Consider the following 19,638-nt stretch of genomic DNA (forward strand, 5'->3'; position numbering starts at 1 on the left):
GGCAGACGGCCCGCTAGGGGCACCAGAGGGAAAGCGCTCAGCAGGGCAGCCTGGTGGGCAGGGGTGGGCTGTAGACGCAGGCTGTCTGGCCTTCAGGGCCCACTTCCCAGTGACCATAGGGCCGTGTCTTTCCCCCTCAGGCTGGGGCCCCTTTGTAAGAAGTAAGGCCTGTGATCATACTTCACGGGGCTGGGAACGTGCCACGGAACCATGCTCATACTCCGCACGACCCGGCAAGCTCACTTGATGCGGACTACCATCACCACCGCCACCATGGGGACACCCCTTCTGGGCCAGCCCCCCAGTAAAGGACCTGCCTCGGACAGGATCCCACCATTCAACCCTAACCAGCATCAGGCAGAGAAGACGACCCGGAAGGCCCAAGTGGGCCACTTCCACCTCCTGGCCTGGCTCCCACTGCCACCCGTGCTGCAGTAAGAGGAGCGCTGACCACACCCAGCAGCTGGGAGGCTGTTAACCAGCTAACACGCGTCCCCACCTCAGCCCGGGCAGAGGTGACATCCGTCACTCAGCTGGCCAACGATGAGCGTGTCACATGGCCCCAGTCCCTGTGCCATCCCAGGCAGTGGCAGTACAACAGCTTCCAGGGCAGCCAGGGGGCTGGCTGGGATCCCTCCCTTGGCACCTCCGTCGGCTTCCTCTGTGTAAAATGGACACTAAAGAAGCTTCCGGCCTCAGTGGTCCTGAGAGTGACTGAAACAGCAGGACCTCCCACACCAGCATGCCATAGGTGCTTAAGCTATGCACATGCTCCCGGCACCATCTCAGCTCGACTTTCCGTTCTAAAGAGGAGTCGAGTGAAGGAGCTCCACAGGGCACGGGCGGCACAGTGGCCCTGCAGGCTGGACATGCCTGGGGAGGTGTGGTCCATCTCCAGCCAAGAAGCGACCCGCGGAGCCAGCCTCTGCCCAGCCTCGGCACACCCTGCCCTCAGTCCCAACTCCCAGCCTCTTGCCCCAGCTGTGCCCCAGCCCGCCACGCCCACCCCTTACCTGGCGCCCAGTTCAATAGCAGAAGAAAACGCAGATCATCTGGTGTCCCCGCCCGGAGCGTCTTACCTTGGACAGGTCGTCAGAGCCCCCGGGCTGGCCCGCAGCCAGCAGGGGAGAGGGCCGCAGCAGGGGGTCGGGTAGCAGCTCCAGGCGAGGGCGCTTGCTCTCGATGAACTCCATCTCTGACTTGCCCAGCTCGGGCAGGTAGGAGTGGGACTCAGGCCGCAGGTGAAGCTCCTGGGACCTACGGGAGGCAGGGACATGGGGAATCACATCTACGGCCCTTCCGCTGGGCACCTGCTGGGCGCCACCCCCTCTGGAACCCTGAGAGAGAAGTGCCCCCCTGGGGAAAGGCATGCAGCGAGGCAGCACTCAATCACAGACCTGCCTCCCTGCGCGCCACCGTTCCCTATTTACAGGAAGAGGATGTAGTGGCGGTTCCCTGCTCCCTCATCACTGAGCGGGGCCCATGACCAGCAGCATCAGCCCTGCTTGGAGCTGCTGACAAATTCAGGGTCTAGAGTCCCACCCCAGACCCAACGAGTCGGATTCTGCACTGAAACGAGAACCCCGGCTGATTCGTGGGCACAGCCAAATCCGAAAAGCCTTGGGGGTCCAGCACAGATGATAACACACATGACGCTATCTATGTGTCACCCACCCCAGGCAGCCTTCACTAGCCAACCACGGCGCTCTGGGCTCGGGCTGCCTGGGGCAGAGATGGGAGCTGTCCAGCCTCATCCCTCCCGACCGGCTCTCCTTAACCTGCTCCCCAGTCTGCAGAGGACGAAACTGACCCAGAGAGGACACGCCTGGCCTGAGTGCACAAAGCCAAGCCAGGATCCCAGACTCCACCTCCAGCTCCTGCTCCTCACCAGACAAGCCTCAACACTGCCCCTGCTGAAAAGCTTTTCAAGTTCATGCCCTCCCTGAATGCCCCAAGCACATTCTCACCTCTGGACCTTTGCACGTGCTGTTCCCTCTGCCTGGAGTGCCTTTACTCAGCTCTCTGGATGGCCAGCTACACAATGGACAAGCCCCCCTCCGAGAGGCCTTTCCTGGCCATCCCGGCCAGAGAGGTACTACCTACCCCACCCCAGAGGTCCTTCTGGAGTTATCCTGTATGGTGTCTGTGTGCCTCTCCCCTGTGAGACTGCAGGCTCCCTGGATCCCCACTGTGTGTCCACAGCCAGCATGTCAGATGTCAGGATTCTTAGCATTAGTGCTGTTATGATCTAGCATCTCGGAGTCCTGCTCTGACCTTGGTCCTCCCCTCCCTGGGGTCCCCAACCCGCTGCACTGGCTCCTTCCCTCCCACCTGGGTTGAAGGAAAGGCAGGCCAGCCCAGCAATGGGCACATGCCTCATCCGGAAGCTGAGGGGCAGAAAAGGCCTCAGAGAAGAGGGGAGGACAAAGGGAGGGAAGAAAGGGGGCTCCCCAGATGAACACTGGTGCCAACATGTCCCTCACAACCAGGACTCCAGCCCTGCCCCTCCACATCTTGGTGGCCAACCTCTCCTGCCTAGGCACATAGCCAGAGACCACTGAAGGCCGTGGTGGCTCTTCCGTGCTCACCCCTATCTTTGCCCCAAGTCACAGCTGCGAGCACACAGCCCGACCGCCCCCCATTTCACACCCTGCCGGGCCCCGCTCTAGCCCAGACCTCCGTTTCCCCAACAAGAGAAACGAGGCTGCAGCTCCGAGCTAGGCAGTGGGCCAGCCTCTCCTCACCTTTCATTCCCAGGCTGGAATTCAGACAGCAGGGAGGGCCTCCTCCGCTGGGGCTGGATGATGGAGCCAGGCGACAGGTGGGAGGTATAGTCACGGGGGTGTGGCTGGTACTCGAGCAGCCCGACGTCCTGCAGTGAGAGGCCCAGGAAGAGCGTGAGTGAAGGCAGCCCACCTCACAGTCACGGGCACAGGGGGCCAAGTCACACACTCCTTGCCCAGTGCTCGCTCCTGAGCCGGGCCACAGGCCACGTCCACGGAGTATGGCTCCAGAGGTCCAGGGTGACCAGAGGGCATGCCCGGAACCGATCACCAGCCGACCTGCACCACTTGGTGGGTGCGTGGCCTCGGTCTCTCACCCCCGCCACCCAGCTCTACGGTTACACCCTCTTTCTGGAAGAGACAGCCGAGCCCACAGGTCAGCAGAGAGCTGGAAAAGCCACAACTCGCCTGTCCACCAACCGGGCACTAAGGGAGTGGGGTGCGCACTAGACAGTGCCAGCACCAACGGCCTGGGAGGCTCAAGGACAAGGTGCCACCTTGGGATTCCCGGGTTTGCTCCGCGGCGGAAAAAGCCACACACGTGTGTCACATACAAAAACTCAGACCAAATTCAGAACAATAAACCACAGGCAAACCCACCCCCCTTCAGGAAAATGCCACCTAGCGTCTGTGACCCTCTGGGGAAAAACCAAACGATAACAAATTAGACGTACCCTGACTGTCAACTACACTCTGGTTTGAAACCCATTAAAAGATTTTTTATAAAAAGCACAGAGGAGCGCCTGGGTGGCCCCATCGGCTAAGTGCTGAGCTCTTGATTTTTGAGTCAGGTCTCAGGGTCCTGAAATCAAGCCCCGTGAGGGTCTGCACCCTCAGCAGGGGTCTCTTTGAGATTCTCCCCTTCTCCCTCGTCCTCTGCCCCTCCTCCAACTCGTGCTCTCTTCCTCTCTCTCAACTAAGTAAATAAATCTTTCCTAAAAATTTTAAAAAGATAGAAACAAGCCTTTCAAAAGAGGAAACAGGACTGGCTTCACACTGTCCCGACCCAAATCGATGAGCTCTGTCTGCCTACGACACCCAGTTCTGTGTGCGACAGTCAATTAGTGATGTCTGACACAGGCGAGGCCTGGGAAGAACAGCACCGTGAGTGACTTATGTTCTTCTTGGCACTTCTCTTGAGTCTCCCAATTTTCCGTAAAAACCTACTCATTCTTCTGTTGTCTCTTTTTCGTTTTTTGTTGTTTTTTTGTCTTTTTCTAAGCAGTTATTTCTGCGAACATCATCAGATGGTACCAGGCATCTGGTACTGGGAACGTACACGTTTCAGGCCCTCCAGACAAAGCATGGAAGGGGCTGGGCGGCCGAAGGCTAAAGCAGGAGAGTACGTAGAATGAACCCCATCAACTTCAGAGGCTGGAAACAGTGAGCAAGACAAACGGATAAAGCTGCATGGCGCCTCGGGCTAAAGGGAGCTGTCCGACGCTCAAACCTTCGGAGACTTGGTTTCCTCAACCTTGAAGCGGGTGCCTGGCTGGGAAGGAGGCCTCTGTGCCTCCTACCACTCACCCCCCACCCTTAACTCTCCAAAGAACTGCCCCCCAGACGAAGGGCAGCTTCCAGAAGGCAGACAAGGGCTCGGCCTCCCCGTACCCCGTGAGGATGTCTAGCACCAGGCACCAGGTGCTCACGCAGGGCGGCGGGCGGGAAGGAGGAGGGGGAAGAAAGGCCTCGAGCGAGGGAGTGCAGGCCTCTGGGATCACACTGGCAAGGCTGCCAGGCAAAGATCTCGCGCACACGTACAGAGGTGTGAGAAGGAATCAGCAGGCTTTGCAGTCTGCCAGGAGGAAAATTTTCTCCAGCCGGCTCTTTCGCACAAAAGCAAAATGAGCAAAGCGGCAGAGAGACAGACAATCCAATCCCCCGGGAGAGGGCCACAGCAAGACAGTGCCGGCAACTGCCAGCGGAGGCGGCAAGAGGCACACGGGGCCCTTGGGGCGGGGGGGGGGGGGGGGGGTGGGGGGGGGGGGGCGCAGAGAGGTTGCTTCACACACTTTCTGGCCTCGGTTTCCCAGTTTAGGAGATAAGCGTGACAGGCTTGTCTGCAAAGACCCTCCAAGGAGCATCCTGAGGCCACTTCTGAAGGGTCCTCACTAAACGCCACCCCAGGGCCTGAAGCTGCTCTCCAGGGCTGACTCCCAAGGGGGTCTGGAAGTCCCACAGGAAGGCAAGAACTGAGGAGACCCCGAGAGAGAAACGGACCCCGGGCGGGGTTCACTGTGCTCACAGGAGACTGGACACATCGGGCACGTGGACTACCAGCCTCCCGGCTGCATCTCCAAGCGCGAGAACTCTGCGCGAGTTAACGAAGTAGTAACAATACCCAACGTTCATAAGTTGCCTGTGTCCGCCTTTCCCTGAAAGCGGCTAACGTGCTGATTAACTTAATCCCTGCTGCAGTGCCACGAGGTGTGTATCGTCCCACACGGACTTGAGAATCGGGTGCAGAGAAGTTAGGTGACTTGCGCAGGTCACACAGCAGGGAGGGGAGGTTCTGAGACACAAGACTGGGTCAAGCTGGCTTCCTGCTGAGGGGCAGGGAGGAGTGGGGGCCGGTCCTGAGCCCACGCCACATGGTGACAGCAGCAAACCAGAGTTGGGGAGAAGAGGCCAGGCCTGCCCTCACCACGAGCTCCCAGAGCTGCTGCTCAGAAAATCGGGGGAGGAAAGTGTCTCCAGGTGAGACCCCCCCACACACACACCTCTGCTGGCTTCTCCCCAGCCATAGAGCCTCTGACACTGGGAATTGGGGCTCGCCAATAAAGGGTGCCCCTAAAACTCCCCGGGAAGGTGATATGAGGCTGGAAAAGCAATCTAGCCAGAAGGGAACCCCATCTGGCACATCCCTGCCTGGATCCTGGGGGGCCACAAAGACAGAAGGGCTGGGGCATCTGAGCCTCGGGTTGAATCCAAACTGGGTCTCGGTTCTGGGAGATGTTTGAAGGAGGGGTGAGGAGGAGGATTTTCTTTGTGGCTGTGCTAGGAGGAGGGGTGTTCCTCACTAGCCCCCGGGATAGGGCTTCTCACCCCAGAAGGAACTGAAGAAACATCTGGAGCTATACATGGCAGGGAAAGGACTCATGGGTCCCTCCTGAGGAGTAGGGGCTACGATCAAGACAGCTCCCACCTTAGGGCCTTTGCACGCCTTGTTCCCTCTGTCTAGAACATTCTTTAGCCACGTTTCCCCATGCCTGGCCCTCTAGTTCCCTCCAGGTTCTGACTCCAATGTCAGCTTCTCAGTGAGGCCTCCCTCCCTAGACTAGACTTCCATTAGGACCCCCACAACCTTGGCCTCTCTCCCTCCTCTTTCTCTGCTCATTGTTTCCCCACAAGTATACCAGCTGCCCGAGGCAGGGATGCTTCTGGTTTGCCCACAGCCCCGTGCCCAAGGCCTGCACACGTACCAGCGCATGGGGTGCCTAAGAAGTACTAAATGAATGAATGAACTTCCCAGCACGGGGGTTCCCAAGAGACCGAACACCACCCCACCCCACCCCTTGAGCCATCCCCAAGCACCCAGAACCACAATGCGGGAAGGGCCACACAGCTGAGGGACAGAAACTGCAGGCAGCCCTTGGGACACGGGCAAAGCTCTGGTACGCCACCACCTGCCCCCAGCGGCCTATGTGTGTCCATATCCCCCTGTGGCCCCGGCAGGCGCCTGGGTCCCTGACCCTCCAGCCAGGGCAGCGCTGCTCCACGTGAGGCCCGCAATGCTGCTGGTCTGTGACGAGGTGAATAAGGACACACGTGTGTTGGTGCCACAGCCTGCACGCACGCTGCCAGCCTCAGCCACAACCAGTCCCCGCTCCAGAGAGCCAGGGCACAATGCCGTAAGCCCGCAGACCGGCGTGGGGCAAACGGCATGTGAGACAGAGGTATCCTGCCCACGAAGAGTCTGACAAGTGCCGATCCAGGGCAGGAGTCAGAAACGGGGCCCAAGGCCAAAGCCAGGCTCGGCGCTCAGCCATCCCTCCGCAGCTTGGCGGGCTGCTGCTGAGCCACGAGGGCAGCAGAGCTGAGCAGCTGTGACACAGACCAAACGGCTTGAAAAGCCTGCAATAATCACAGGGAAGGTCTGCTGACCCCTCCTCCGGAGGGAGAGTCCACAGTGCGGAAAAGGACACTCACGCTATGTTGTCACAGTAACAGCACCAGCGTCGAAATCATCGTCGTCATTACTTGGTATCAACATGTGCTAATTCCAACCAGGCACAGTGTGAAGCCGCTGCCCATGTCAGCTAATCTGAACCTCGGAATCCTACAGTTACGTTGCTCAAATAAGGGGGAAACTGAGGCACGAGGCGGTAAAGCCACTTGTCTGAAATCCCATGGCTAGAATATCATTAAGGCAGGACACAAATGCAAGTAGTCTGGCTCCAGAGCCTGTGCTCTTAACTACCCATCTACACTGAGGCACAGAGAGGTTAAGTAACTTGCCCAAGGCCACACAGCAGAAAGCGTAGTGCTGGATGTCAGACCCTGCACCTTCTGACCTTAAACAGTCCTTCAGCACAAGGACTACTCAAGTCCATCTGGACTTGGAGGAGAAGTCCCTAGAGAGCCCGATAAGAGGCGAAGCAGGGAAGCCAAGACCAAACTGGGGGGAGCAGGGCACAGAGAGATCCCGAGTGAACAAGCAGGTGGTCTTCAACAAGCAATGGGCGCCGTGCCGAAGTCAGTGTCTAACTCCGGGGGCTGAGTGTGCAGCTGAAGTGTTGGGAACGGTGGGCTTCCCACAGCCTTGGGGTCCAGGCCTCTGCCTGCAAGCACGCCTGGGATTATGCCTCCCAATGGCACCGTGCATAACACAGCAGGCAGCCTGGAGGTGGTGGGCCAGCGGATGGGACAATTCCCGCTGCCCCTCAGAGTCCAGGGTCCTGCAGCCCCAAAGACAGAGAGGCCTTCCTTGGGGCTCCTGTCACCCTGCCAGGAGGAAAGAGAGGACTGCCGAATGCTTACTGCGCGCCGACACTGCCCAGAGCACCTTGCAAACATCCTCCCCGAGACCCAGACCCACAACTCCACAACCCCACACTGCGGATCGGAAAACTGAGCTTGCCCACGGGGCTAAGTGAGCAGCCGGTGTCATCCAGCGAGCTGAAAGGAACATCTGGAGGTTCTAGACTCCAGGGGGGACCGGCCATCCAAGCAGCCCGGGGCCCAGGGCATACTGAAAGAGGCCTCTGGAGCCAGGAAGCACTGCCCTGAAGGTAACCTTCTAGAAGTGTGTGTGGGAGAGGACTGAGCCCCAGGAAGGTCACAGGTCACCGGGCTCAGGCCCCTCCCCTTCCTCCCAACTTCCTGCCTTAGCTACTACACTAGGAGCCAGGACACCGGGCTCCTGCCTGGCTCTTAGGGCATTTACCTTCCTGTGCCTTGACGTCTCCTCTTCCACACTCTGTCTTCTAGACTCAAAAAAAGGGGGACATCTCATAAACCCCGCCTATAAAATGAGCTGCTGGGAAAGGATTAGAAGGCATGGGGCTGTAATGGGGGCAGGGGGAGACTCTCCAGATTACAGACCCAATGCTGGCCTCCTCCCAGCTAAGGGCAAGTGGCCCCAGCCGGGAAACATGCCCAGGACAACAAGACACCCCCAACCCCCAGGGTGCCCAGAATTCTTCTTCCTCCCTTTCAGGTGACAAGCAGGGCTAGGCCACCCCAGCACAAAGCAGTGTGGTCAGGGACTGGGGGGACCCCACAGCCTCCACAACACTCGGACAGACACGCCCCACCCCACAGCTGCCCCAGGGCCCCGCTCACCCCTGGCCTCAGCCTCCTGCCCGGAGTGGGTGGTGACCACTGGGTCCCGTCCAGCCACATCCTGCGTCACTGACAGCCCAGCGGGGTAAGAACAGGCGATGTTATGGGTCAGCCAGTGACCCCAAACAACTGGGAGAGGGCCCAGCTGAGCCAAAGGGCAGGAGGGACGGCAGGAGAGCAGGGGCTGCAGGGACCACAGGGAAGGGGGTGGGAGTGCGGTGGGTTCCCAGCAGGAGGGGACAAGACAGGAGAGAAGCCAGAGGCCTCTGCCAGGGGTCCTCAGGCAGCTGCAGGAACAGTGACAATAACGAGGAATAAAAACGCGGACGCACCGGGAAGAAACACTTACCATCGTTGCATTTAATGCCCATGAGAATGTAGAAGATGGGTGCTCTCATTAACCCAATTTACGAGTTAAAAACTAAGGCTCAGGGGCGCCCGGGTGGCTCAGTGGCTTAAAGCCTCTGCCTCGGTTTCCGGTCATGATCTTAGGGTCCTGGGATGGAGCCCCGCGTCAGGCTCTCTGCTCAGCGGGCAGCCTGCTTCCCCCTCTGTCTCTACCTGCCTCTCTGCCTAATTGTGATCTCTCTCTCTACCAAATAAATAAACAAATAAATAAAAACTGAGACTCAGAAGGGGTGAGCCACTGGGCCTGGTTCCTCCCCTACAGATTGGAAGCGTACAAGACACACCCCAGGGTGACTCGGAGCAGCCAGGGCAGCTGTCCACACAGAAGGCTCCGCACAGAACGTCTGTCCTGCCCTACATGCCCAGTGAGTGAGAGGCCACGGATTTGTTGTTGCTTCTGGTGATCACAATAAAAGTCACGACACTACAAGACAATAACTCGCCCCCAGGAGCATGCTCCTTGGCCCTGAGCACACAGTAGGTGCTCAATAATAGAGGCACCCGTGACGAGGGCGCAGAAGCCTGAAGCTGAAGCCGACCATCTCCCAGCCATGTCTCGCCTGAGGCCTACGGTTTAATCTTCCGGCCTCAGTCCCCTCATCTGCAAAATGGAATAATAAATAACGCAAGATGCTCTTTCCCTGGGCTGTTTGGGAGACTCTGAAGACTTCCCCAGGGTCAAGTTCTTGTTATAGGACTCCATAATGTGCCCGGCTGGCTCTGAAAAGCATCCATGGGGCCCAAACCCTCAAGAGGCCGCTGTGTCTGGGCCACTGGGTTCACATGCTGCTGGAAAGGCCCTCCCACACCACTTCCTCTCTTCTGATGAGGAGGAACCACGCCAAGCTGTACACACGCATGCATGCACACACACACACACACACACACACACACACACACAGAGGCCAGCAGAGCCAACCTCTCCCCCAGCTGCGACCGCAAGGCCCCACACCCTCTCACCAAGCTGCCAGTTGCTTGTACGGGGAGGCCCAAGACCCTGAGAGCCCTCTAGCAAGCACCAAAGACGTAGTACCCAGTAGGTGCCTAATAAATGCCAACAGACCAGAAGCAAAGGCCCATCCTTACAGCCACACACAGCTAGAGAAGCAGGCAGGAAACGGGGTCACTGCGAGGGGACAGTTTAGCAGAGCTGACCAAGGGCGCACACGCATGCAGGCCGGCAAGTGAGACCACTTCTGCCTCCCCACGGGGAGGTCAACCCCCAGGGAAGGGGCGGCTCCTCAGTGAGCAGAACCAACACCCCAGGTCCCCAAGTCAGGGCTTCAGAGACAGGACAGGTTCTGAGCTTCATCCTCGCAGGGCCCCAAGCATCACCACAGTGAATGAGCTCCAGAGCCAAGGAACAGGGAAGGGAGGGTCTCCCAGCAATGCCCACCCCCCCCAATAAAGCAAAAAGGGGCCCAGGGGAGGCTGGACTGCCAGGAAACTGTATTCAGCAGGTGCCCCATGTTTGTACGCAAATTCCCCTACTGGCTCTGAAAGACAGAGATCCCAGCTCAACCTGGCCCCAGTCTCCATCTTCCCAGCTTTCAAATGGGAACTGAGAGATTAAGCAAAGTTCCAGATGCCAGTGGTCTCTGCCGTGGCACCCCACGTCCCCTCCGGGGACACAGGGAACCCTGGCTGGCCACCGCTGGAGACACAGCAGCCCTCATGCGGACTCAGTGAGAGAAGAAGGCCCCAAAGGTGGCCCCAGGGAACACACGCACCCCTTACTTACCGTGTGGGGCCGGGCGATCTGCACGGGGTAGGAAATGCCATGGGGCGGGTAGCGGGGCTCAGTGGCCCTCCACGTCTGCGCCACAGGCTGCGTGGATCCCGACATGGCGGTGAGTGTCCTGGGGCTCTTGGGCCCCAATAATCTCTCAGTGGTCACTAAGGTTAAAAGCCAATCCTTGTCATCTGGTTGTGGGTCGCCCTGTCACAGGCACCTGAGAGAAAACCAGAGAAGAAATAAGATCAGCCACAGGGCAATGGCCCTTCCGGGGGCCCTGGTGGGGCCCTCTAGTCGTTCTTTTGGTCCCTGAGGAAGGGCCAGCACACAGGCCCTCCTCCATGCCGCTGGGGCACTCCCTGCCCACTGACAGCGGGAGACGCGACCGGCATGTGAGGGACCGCTGAGCCACAGACCAGGCCAACAGGTGCCACAAGAGCCACATCATGGAAAGCCATGACCCCACCCCCAACCAAGGCCCTCACCCAGCAGGCACAGGAATCCCCGCTCTGGGGACTCTGACCCTACCAGATGGCTCCCGGGCACCCTCAGCCCCCTGACTTCACCCCATGGAACCCCAACTCTGTGGACGCTGCTTCACCCATCCCCAAAGGGTCCCAAGGGCCCCCCACCCAACCTCACCTCATTGAACCCCAAGTCTATGGGGCCCACCCCCAAAAGGGTCCCAAGCCCTGTCGACCAACCGAACCCACCCCAGGACCTCTCCGTGTTTCTGAGTCACCAGCGCAAAGTTTTCCGAAAGCACCCAGTTCTGGCAGGCAGCTGAACCTGTCCTGGGAGGCATGGCCAGGGTGAGGCACACATGAGTGTCCTGGGCTGTGGTGGGCAGGGTCAGCTCCAGCAGGACCCAGGTCACAGTGGGACCCCGCAGGCCCGCCCGGGCCTCTCCGCGACCCTGTGCAGGAGCAGAGCTGGGAGTGAGGGGTTGGGCAGGGGTGGTGAGGGGATGAGGTGCAGGTGGGGAAAACAGCAAAGGACACGGGCAGGAGCCAGCAGGGCCCCAGATGGCTGCTGGGGACCGGGTAAACACTGCCTTCCTCGGGGGAGAAACCACCTGAGTCTCCAGGCTAGAATGAATCTCAAGCAACAGTCCAGTGTCTTTATAGGTGGGGAAACTGAGACTCGGGAAGAAGGACTCAAGTCAAGGGAGCAAGGAGGCCCTCGGTCAGAAGCTGCGTTTGCCTGGAAATCTCTGGGGGCCTCCATCCCACCCAGGATCCATCTCTCCCTCTCCGGCCGCGGCTTCACGGGCCCGCCAAGGTTACCCTCAGCTCCGCTGACCAAGCCCAGAGCGAGAGCCCACCCCACCCTCAGCGGCCCCTCAGAAAAGTGTCTGTCAGGCTCCGCCCCGTGCAGCCCCATCCCGCAGCCGAGGAAACCCCAAAATGGCACAGAGCCCCCGCCCTGGATGCCCTAGCGTGCTGGGGAGGGCTGGGGTCGCATCTCCCGCGATCAGCCAAACAGAACACACCCCCAGCTCCCCATCACCTCATGGCGTCCCTCATCGCCATCCCCTGCCACTGACGAGGTGGACACCTCCTCTGAGATGGACATCTGGACCTTCCACCAGTGACCGGCCTGGTGGGAGTCTAATGTGAAAGAATGCTGGAGGGAGTGCGGAGATGGCAGGGGTCAGAGGAGGAAAGAGACCCTATCTGGGGGCCTAACTGTGTCCCACTCCCCACCCCCATCTTCCATGACTTTAAACTAAGCAAGTCCTTTCTGGGAACCATCCTCCCTCCTCTGGCTCCAGGACTGGTCAGGTGATCCAGGTCGGACCAATCAGATTCCTGAATCCCGGGGCCAGGGATTGGTTCAGAGATGGGCATGTGACCAAAACTAGGCCAATGAGAAGCAGTCTTGAGAGTTTTGCTGGAGGAAACCAGGAAGGGGCGGGGTGCTCTGCGGCCACCTCATGGCAGGTGCCTGCCCAACAACGACACCAACCGGCCAGAGGACGGAGCTGAGGGTGGAGAGAGCATAGTCGGGTCCTGGAGACAGCCATGCCTGAAGGCAGTAGAAGCCTGATCCTTCGTTCAGCAGAGCTGAGACGCTCCTGTGTGTTTTGCTTCGCCAGCCCAACCTGGGTTTCTGTCACTCGCCACCACAAGTTCTGACTCACCCAGCGAAGAAAGGAGTCAGAGACCAATACACCTACAAGCACCTCAGGAAGTTCCCTCGTGGGCTTGTCCCAGCCAACAGGATGCACCGTGTAATTTTTACGAGCATAGGAACACCTGCTCGGCTAACAGGCGCTACGAGTATCGCTCTCACTAGAACCTTCTCTGTACTGGCTCTAGCAGGGGGTTAGTGATGCTTTGATGTGGGGGAGGGGGAGGGACCTGCGCTGCCAGTTCCCACCAAGGGCAACGGGGCATCTGTCCTGCAGCCCGGAGACAAGCAACTGGCCTTGAGAGAGGGGCCGGTGTGGCCACTGCTGCTGGACCCCGTTCCAGAATTCCCACTGTTCCAGTTCATTCCAAGCCCAGGAGACCCCCCCCCCCGCCATCCAATGCAGCAATGCAAATTCTAGTCTGCTCTCTCTGGGCTTTCAGCAGTTGCCTCCCTCTCTCCGAGGGGGTGAGGCCAGCACATAGGTGGGGGAGACGCTCACACTCCTTGCCCCCCTTCCAAGAGCACCTCGGGCAACTTCCAAATCGCTGTGTGATTCTACACAGCAGAAGGCGGCCGAGAAGGCTGATTTTCCCACAGCTTTCCTGATTGCTGCCTCTGCCAAATGCTCACGCGTGTGGTACACGTGGGCTCCAGGAGCCAGGGAGGTGACACCTTTCCAAACCAGCCCTGGAGAATCCTTGGCGGTATCCCCACCCCCCCTCACACCAAGGACAGGGTCTGGCTGGCTTCCCACTCCCTCAAGACACACGGTGCGTCCACCGCCAAGCTTGGGAGGGCTTTAGCCATCAACAGGTCACCCCAGCAGCTCCCTGACAAGTGTCCTCCCACGCATGTCATCCCCAAAGCCAGGGGACTCTGGCTTTCACCACGAGCTTACTTAAGAAACCCAATTTCCATCCCTTCCAACCTCAGCCCCATTTATTGCCAGCTCAAAAAAAAATTTTTTTTTTTTTTTTTAGGAAAACATTTTGGTGGTTCCTCCAAAAGTTAAACATAGAATTACCAAATGACCCAGCAAGTCCAATCCTGGGCACATACCCAAAAGAACAGAAAACTGGGACTCAAACAAATGCATGTATACGAATGTTCATAGCATTATTCGCAACAGTCAAAAGGTGGAAACAGCCCAAAAGTCCACCAACGGATGAATGGACAAACCAATTGTGGTCCATCCATACAGTGGAACATGATTTAGTCACAAAAAGAAATGAACCACTGACACAGGCCACACCACAGACGAACCTCGAAAACATCACGCTAAGAAAAAGAAGCCGGTCACAAAGGTCCAGATCGTGCCTCAGTCCACTTACAGGAAGTACCCGGAAGAGGCAAACCCGTAGAGACAGAAAACAGACTGGAGGCTTCGAGGGCTGAGGGGGTGAGCAGGGACTGCTGATGACCCCCAGGTTCCCAGGTTCGCCACACAGTGAGGGAAACGTGTTAAAATTAGGTAAAGGGAGGATTTGCATAACACTGTGAATGGAAAAACAAATTTAAGCATTGACTTCATGGAGGTTTGAATGTGAACCACAAGAAGAAATAGAACACTCCTTCATCAAAGACACGGGGCGGGGAGGATGAGGGAGCCCCAAGGGACGGCAGGGGGGTACCCCGGATCTGGACTGGGCTGGAAGATGTTCTGAAGACGAACCCAGACAGCAGCAGGGATAAGACGCAGCAGGCCTGATCCCACCGTGGGTCTGGTGGCTTTGGGGTCATGAGAGGGTAGTGAGCGCCGTTTATTTACAGAAACTTCGGGGGCTGAGCCCCAAGCGAGTGAATAAGGCAGGACCCAGCCACAGAGGGTCTCAGTACCCCCACAGGGTGCCACAAGCAGCAAACTGTGAGCTGAGAGAAGGAAGCCCAGTCTAGCCCAGCCTCGGGGAGGGCGAGGGGGCATCAGGGAGCACTTCCCAGAACCTGCACAAGACGGTCAGAGGGAGTCAGGTGGAGGCCGTCGCCCAAGCAGGAGCCCAGAGGTAAGACCAGGCACCATGCACTTGAGAAATTCATTGAGTGAGCACAAGACAGGGAGGGCGCACCATCGCTCAGGGCTCCCGGGGCATGGCAAGGATGGATTCTGTTCTCGGCGCCCCGAGGAGCCACGGGCAGTGGCTGGAGAAGTAAAGGGTCAGTGTGTTTCCAAGCAGCCAGCCAGGAGACCTGGAGGCTGCTGCGGACATCCAAGCAAGAGACGACGCTGGCAGGACCGGAACTGCGGTCACAGAGCAGGAGAAGCAGGCAGGAAGGTTGGGACGGAGCTCACCGAGGGACAGGGACCCTCCGGCCTGCTGGGAGGACAGCATGCTTGGGAAGTGCTGCCATCACGCCTGGTAAACAGCAGGTGCTCAATGAGGCCAACTCAAAAAGGTCAGAGCCCAAAGGAGGGAAGATGGCACTCGGGAGAGGTTAAGAACTTGCTGAGTCATGTGGCAGGAGATGCTTCTGAGCCCCAGAGCCCCAGACGGGGCCACGAGAGGCCCATCCAGGCCTTACACACCCAAGCCACAAACCGCGACACCAGGGCCACTGAGCCAGTCAGCGGAGGGCCAAGAACTGCAGGGCTGCCCACGGCAGGGGATCCCATGCACAGACCAGGATGGGGCTCCCCATGAATGGCCCATGGTGGGGGCCCCCCCACACACACCGCAGGGGCTCCAGTGTGGCTTCCCACCACACCTGCCCCGAAGGCAGCATCTAGCAAGGGCCCCTGGGCAGTCCCCAGGAGAGACCACGGGCTGCGGGTCCCCTGACCCGGCACCCCACAGTCCTAACCTCCCATCCCTTGTTCCATCCGCTGCGTGGCTTTGGTAAGGCTTCCAGACCCGCAGGAGGAAGCTCGCTGCTCCAGGTTCTGTCTGCCTTGATCCCTGCTGCACCCCCAGAGCCTCTTCAGTGGGCCCAGCACACAGCAGGTGCTCGACCAGGGAACCTGTCCAGGCAAGTGCCAGCAACACCAGGTGAGGCCAGAGCCTGCTGCCCCCACATTCCCGTCCGGCCCCAGGCAGGACGCCGCGGCCCCACGGAGGCACATTCCATAGATTTTCCATGTCCTGTGCGGCCGGCTTCAGCTCTGGGGAGGGTGGAATTACAGCAAGCCGGGGCTGGGATGTCTCTGAGAGTGGGGGAAGTGTGGGCAGGGGGGCGGGGGTGTGCTCGTTAAGGTGCCGAGACCGCTGAAATGTGCCTGGGAGCCTTCAGACCTGAGCCCAGCCTTCGGAGAAGATGAAAGGGCAGCTGTCTGCGCCACACAAGCCTGAAACTTTCCCGTAACTAATGGGCACAGACATCGGAACTTGTGGCAGGTGGGGGAGCCTCAGCTGTCGGCAGAGAGAAGCCCCCAGCACACGCACACACAGGCACGCTCGCCAGAATCCTCTCGGGGGCCGGGCCAAGCCACAGGTCCCACACAGGGGATGGGGTCCCTAGTACCCTCGCCCCCACGGTCCATCCGGGCCGGAGAAACATTCATGTGCCAGGAACCCCGCGGCCCCCCTCGCCGCTGCCCTTGAGCATCTAGAAGGGCGTGGGGCCATTCAGTAGCTACTTGACCAACATTTGGTTTGGTTCACTGCTGAGTGCCCCGCGAGTGCGGGCACACAGTAGGTGTGCTGGTTTCCTGGGACAGCGGTAAACAAATGACCGCACGCTGGATGGCTGAAAGCCACCGAAACGCATCCTCTCACTGTTTCGCAGGCCAGGAGTTCCAAATCGAGGTGTAGGCAGGGCCACGCTCCCCGCCCCAGAGGCTCTGGGATCCTTCCTGCCTCCTCCAGCTGCTGGTGGCCCAGGCGTCCCTTGGCCTGGGGCCGCCTCACTGCCGTCCCTGCTGGTCATCACCTGGCCCTGTCCCTCATGTCTGCGTGTCCTGTCCTCTGGGAAGGACCCAGTCACTGGGTTCTGGGCCCGCCCTCATCCATTAATGACATCTGCAAAGACCCTCTTTCCAAATATGATCACATTCCCAGATTCTGGGTGGACGTGAATTAGAGGACTGGAATTAGATTTAGCCCAATAAGGTCGGTGCTCGATAAATGTTTTGTTCGCGGCTAGAATCCAGAGCCTGGCACAGTGCCTGGCACACAGTAGGCATCCAGCGAACATCTACCAAACAGCCCGGGCCCGGGAGAACAGAGAGCTGAAGCCAGCACGGGGCACATGTGCGCGGGGCCTGTTCTGGGATGTGAGGTTAGGGTTTGGCGGAAACAGCAGCTAGAAAGAAGTTGACTGTTTACACCTTGAGTTTCTAGTTTCCTTTTTTTTTTTTTTTTTAAAGACTTTATTCACTTATTTGACAGAGATCACAAGCAGGCAGAGAGGCAGGCAGACAGAGAGAGGAGGAAGCAGGCTCCCCGCTGAGCAGAGAGCCCGATGCGGGGCTCGATCCCACAACCCTGAGATCATGACCTGAGCTGAAGGCAGAGGCTTAGCCCACCGAGCCACCCAGGCGCCCAGAGTCTCTGGTTTCTGGTGTACTGTAAGAATGGGGAGCCCGCCAACTATCTGCCTCCCGGCGCAGGGTGGATGCCCGGGATCTGGCTCTCGGCAGAGCTCCAAGACAGAAAGCCCCACGGGAGGTGGCCCCAGTGAGCCCAGAGGATCCTGCACGACCCCCGAGGGCGGGAGGCGAAGGCAGAGTCCCTGCCCCTTGCCGCCACTGCTCACCACCTTCAACCACGGTTCCGACAACCTTAAAGGGCAAGTTCTGAGATGCAGTGGCAGAAAAAGACCCCAAATCCTTCCTGAATTGCCATTCTAGCAGGCAAGACAGGAGTCACAATAGGAATGTTGGGACGTGTTTGTGGCGTGGAGAAAAACAGAAGCATGAGAGGGGCAGACGGGGGCCACAGCGGGGGGAGGCGGGATGGTCGAGACAGCCTCACCAGAGAGGGTCTTTAAGTAAAGACGCGGAAGGGGAGAGAAAGGGGAGAAGGGAGGTATGCCGATGTCTGGGGAAGCTGCTTCAGGCAGAGGGAACAGGCAGTGCAAAGGCCCTGAGGAGAGGAAGGAACTGCAGGGAGGCCCGGATGGTAAGAGTGGAGTGAGCCGGGCCCCATGAGGTCACACAGCCTCTCTCTCTGAGCAAGAAGGGAAGGCGTCGCCCCTCTGGACAGCAGTGGCGCTTGAGGTCTCCTCCACCAAGCCAGCCCCTGGCGCCCCTGTGGTAAAGGAAATTTCAGCTGCTCCTTCCATCAGGGGGTCTCGGGCCCGGGGTCTCTGAGCATCGTATGCGGGTAAAAGGACCAGCCCATCTGGAATCTTAACACTATTACAGCCACCATTCAGGGTCCCACAGAAAACAGGCCCCTGCACCCCCTCCCATGCAGGCAGGATCAGCTGCCACTGACCCGGCACAGAGCTCCCTGGGCTCCCCAAGGAGGAGCCAGGAGCCCAACCAAGGCTCACTTGTGGCTCTGTCCGAAGAGTTGCTGCCCTGAGGGGCCCAGGGTCTGCACATTTGGGCCTCAGGAGTGCTGCCTGTCCGCCCCCAAGCTGAGGCCGGTCAATACAAGCCCACCCTGAACAGGTCTCTGCCTCACTCCAGTCGGTCGGGAGTATCTGAGCATCTCGGATGTGCGGACACGATACCAGGCCCTGGGGTCACGGCAGCGGACCAGGCGGGCAGAAACGCTGCCAACCAGAGCGGCCATCCAATGACAGCCTGTCCCGACAGAGGGAGCAGCTCCTCACCCCAGGTACTCAACAGAGGATGGATGGGGAGGGAAGGACAGGCAGGTGGACAGATGAATGAAGGAGGGAGGGAGGGAGGAAGGGGAGAGGGAGGATGGATGGATGGATAGATGGATGGAAAAAACAGGACAGACAAATCAGCAGAGGGACGCGATTTAACTGTCCCACCATCCACAGTTTTCTGGGTCTCACTTTTTAAAGCAAGCCCCAGAGCCAAGCCTGCTTTCATCCCACTGATACTCCCACATCAGGCTCCCGGTCAGGCACAGCTGGGGACACATACAAGCACCATCATGCCCATGAACCCCCAAACCTGCACAACTGCACCCCAAGTCCCCTCCAGTTCCAAACTCCAGAATCAGAACAAGGATTTTCTCAGAACACTGAGAAAAGATCCATGGAAAGCTCGACACCCACAGATGAGTCCCCAAAATGAGGGCCATGACTCAAGTTCCCTCTGCTACTTGAAATATGGGGGGGGGGGTGCGAGAGGAGGGCAAGTTGACAATAATGAAGGTGGCAATGTCTGTCGCTGGGCAGGTGCTATCACTCTCCCCACTTTGCAGATGAGCAAACTGAGGCTGGGTCCGACCAAATAAAGGCCAGAGCAAGTGCCCAGGACAAGGAGGGTATGCAAGAGGGGGGGAGACCCGCACCCAAACACAGAGAAGGCAGAGGGCTTCCTGCGGGAGGGGTGAGCTGGGCCTCGCAGGGTCTGGACGAGGGAGGAAGGGGCTGCTCACTCAACACTGTCTGCAAGTGGGGAAACTGAGGCCCTGGAAGAGGCAGGCACGCCCGTGGCAGGCTGGGGCTTCATGGCCGGACTCTGCATTCCTCAGCGGATCCCACAGTCCACGCAGTCTGGGCATCCAGCAAAGTGAGCCGGGTGGCCCGAGCAGAGCCCCCCTCAGACACCCCAGGGGAACAACACCCAGGGCCGTGGGGACGAAAGCTAAGTGTCCACAGGGATGGCCAGGTGCCCAGATAGAGCCCTGGACTGGCCACAGCCTGCACCCACCTTCTAGGGCAAACCAGAGGCCTGGTAGCAAACACACCGCGGGCACCTGGCCCACCTCTCGC

The 19,638-nt window shown here is 59.0% G+C and overlaps 1 protein-coding gene across 16 annotated transcripts in view; it reads right to left on the reverse strand.

Moving 5' to 3' along the window:
* The window catches only part of NCOR2 (nuclear receptor corepressor 2), a 207,171-nt gene that overhangs the window by 132,213 nt on the left and 55,320 nt on the right, over window positions 1-19,638 (reverse strand). For 11 of the 16 annotated variants that reach the window (XM_032876484.1, XM_032876474.1, XM_032876473.1 and 8 more), the window contains 3 exons: window positions 10,717-10,927; window positions 2,745-2,872; window positions 1,080-1,257 (listed from right to left, as the gene is read on the reverse strand). In XM_032876484.1, coding sequence (XP_032732375.1) covers window positions 1,080-1,257; window positions 2,745-2,872; window positions 10,717-10,821 — 411 coding nt within the window. In that variant the 5' untranslated portion in view covers window positions 10,822-10,927. Of the gene's footprint in view, window positions 1-1,079; window positions 1,258-2,744; window positions 2,873-10,716; window positions 10,928-19,638 lie in introns of those variants that run through there. The other 5 variants (XM_032876486.1, XM_032876483.1, XM_032876487.1 and 2 more) reach the window with 1 other exon arrangement.

The sequence above is a fragment of the Lontra canadensis genome, unplaced genomic scaffold (genome assembly GCF_010015895.1).
Source record: "Lontra canadensis isolate GAN:19392208 unplaced genomic scaffold, GSC_riverotter_1.0 scaffold58, whole genome shotgun sequence".
NCBI classification, from domain to species: domain Eukaryota; kingdom Metazoa; phylum Chordata; class Mammalia; order Carnivora; family Mustelidae; genus Lontra; species Lontra canadensis.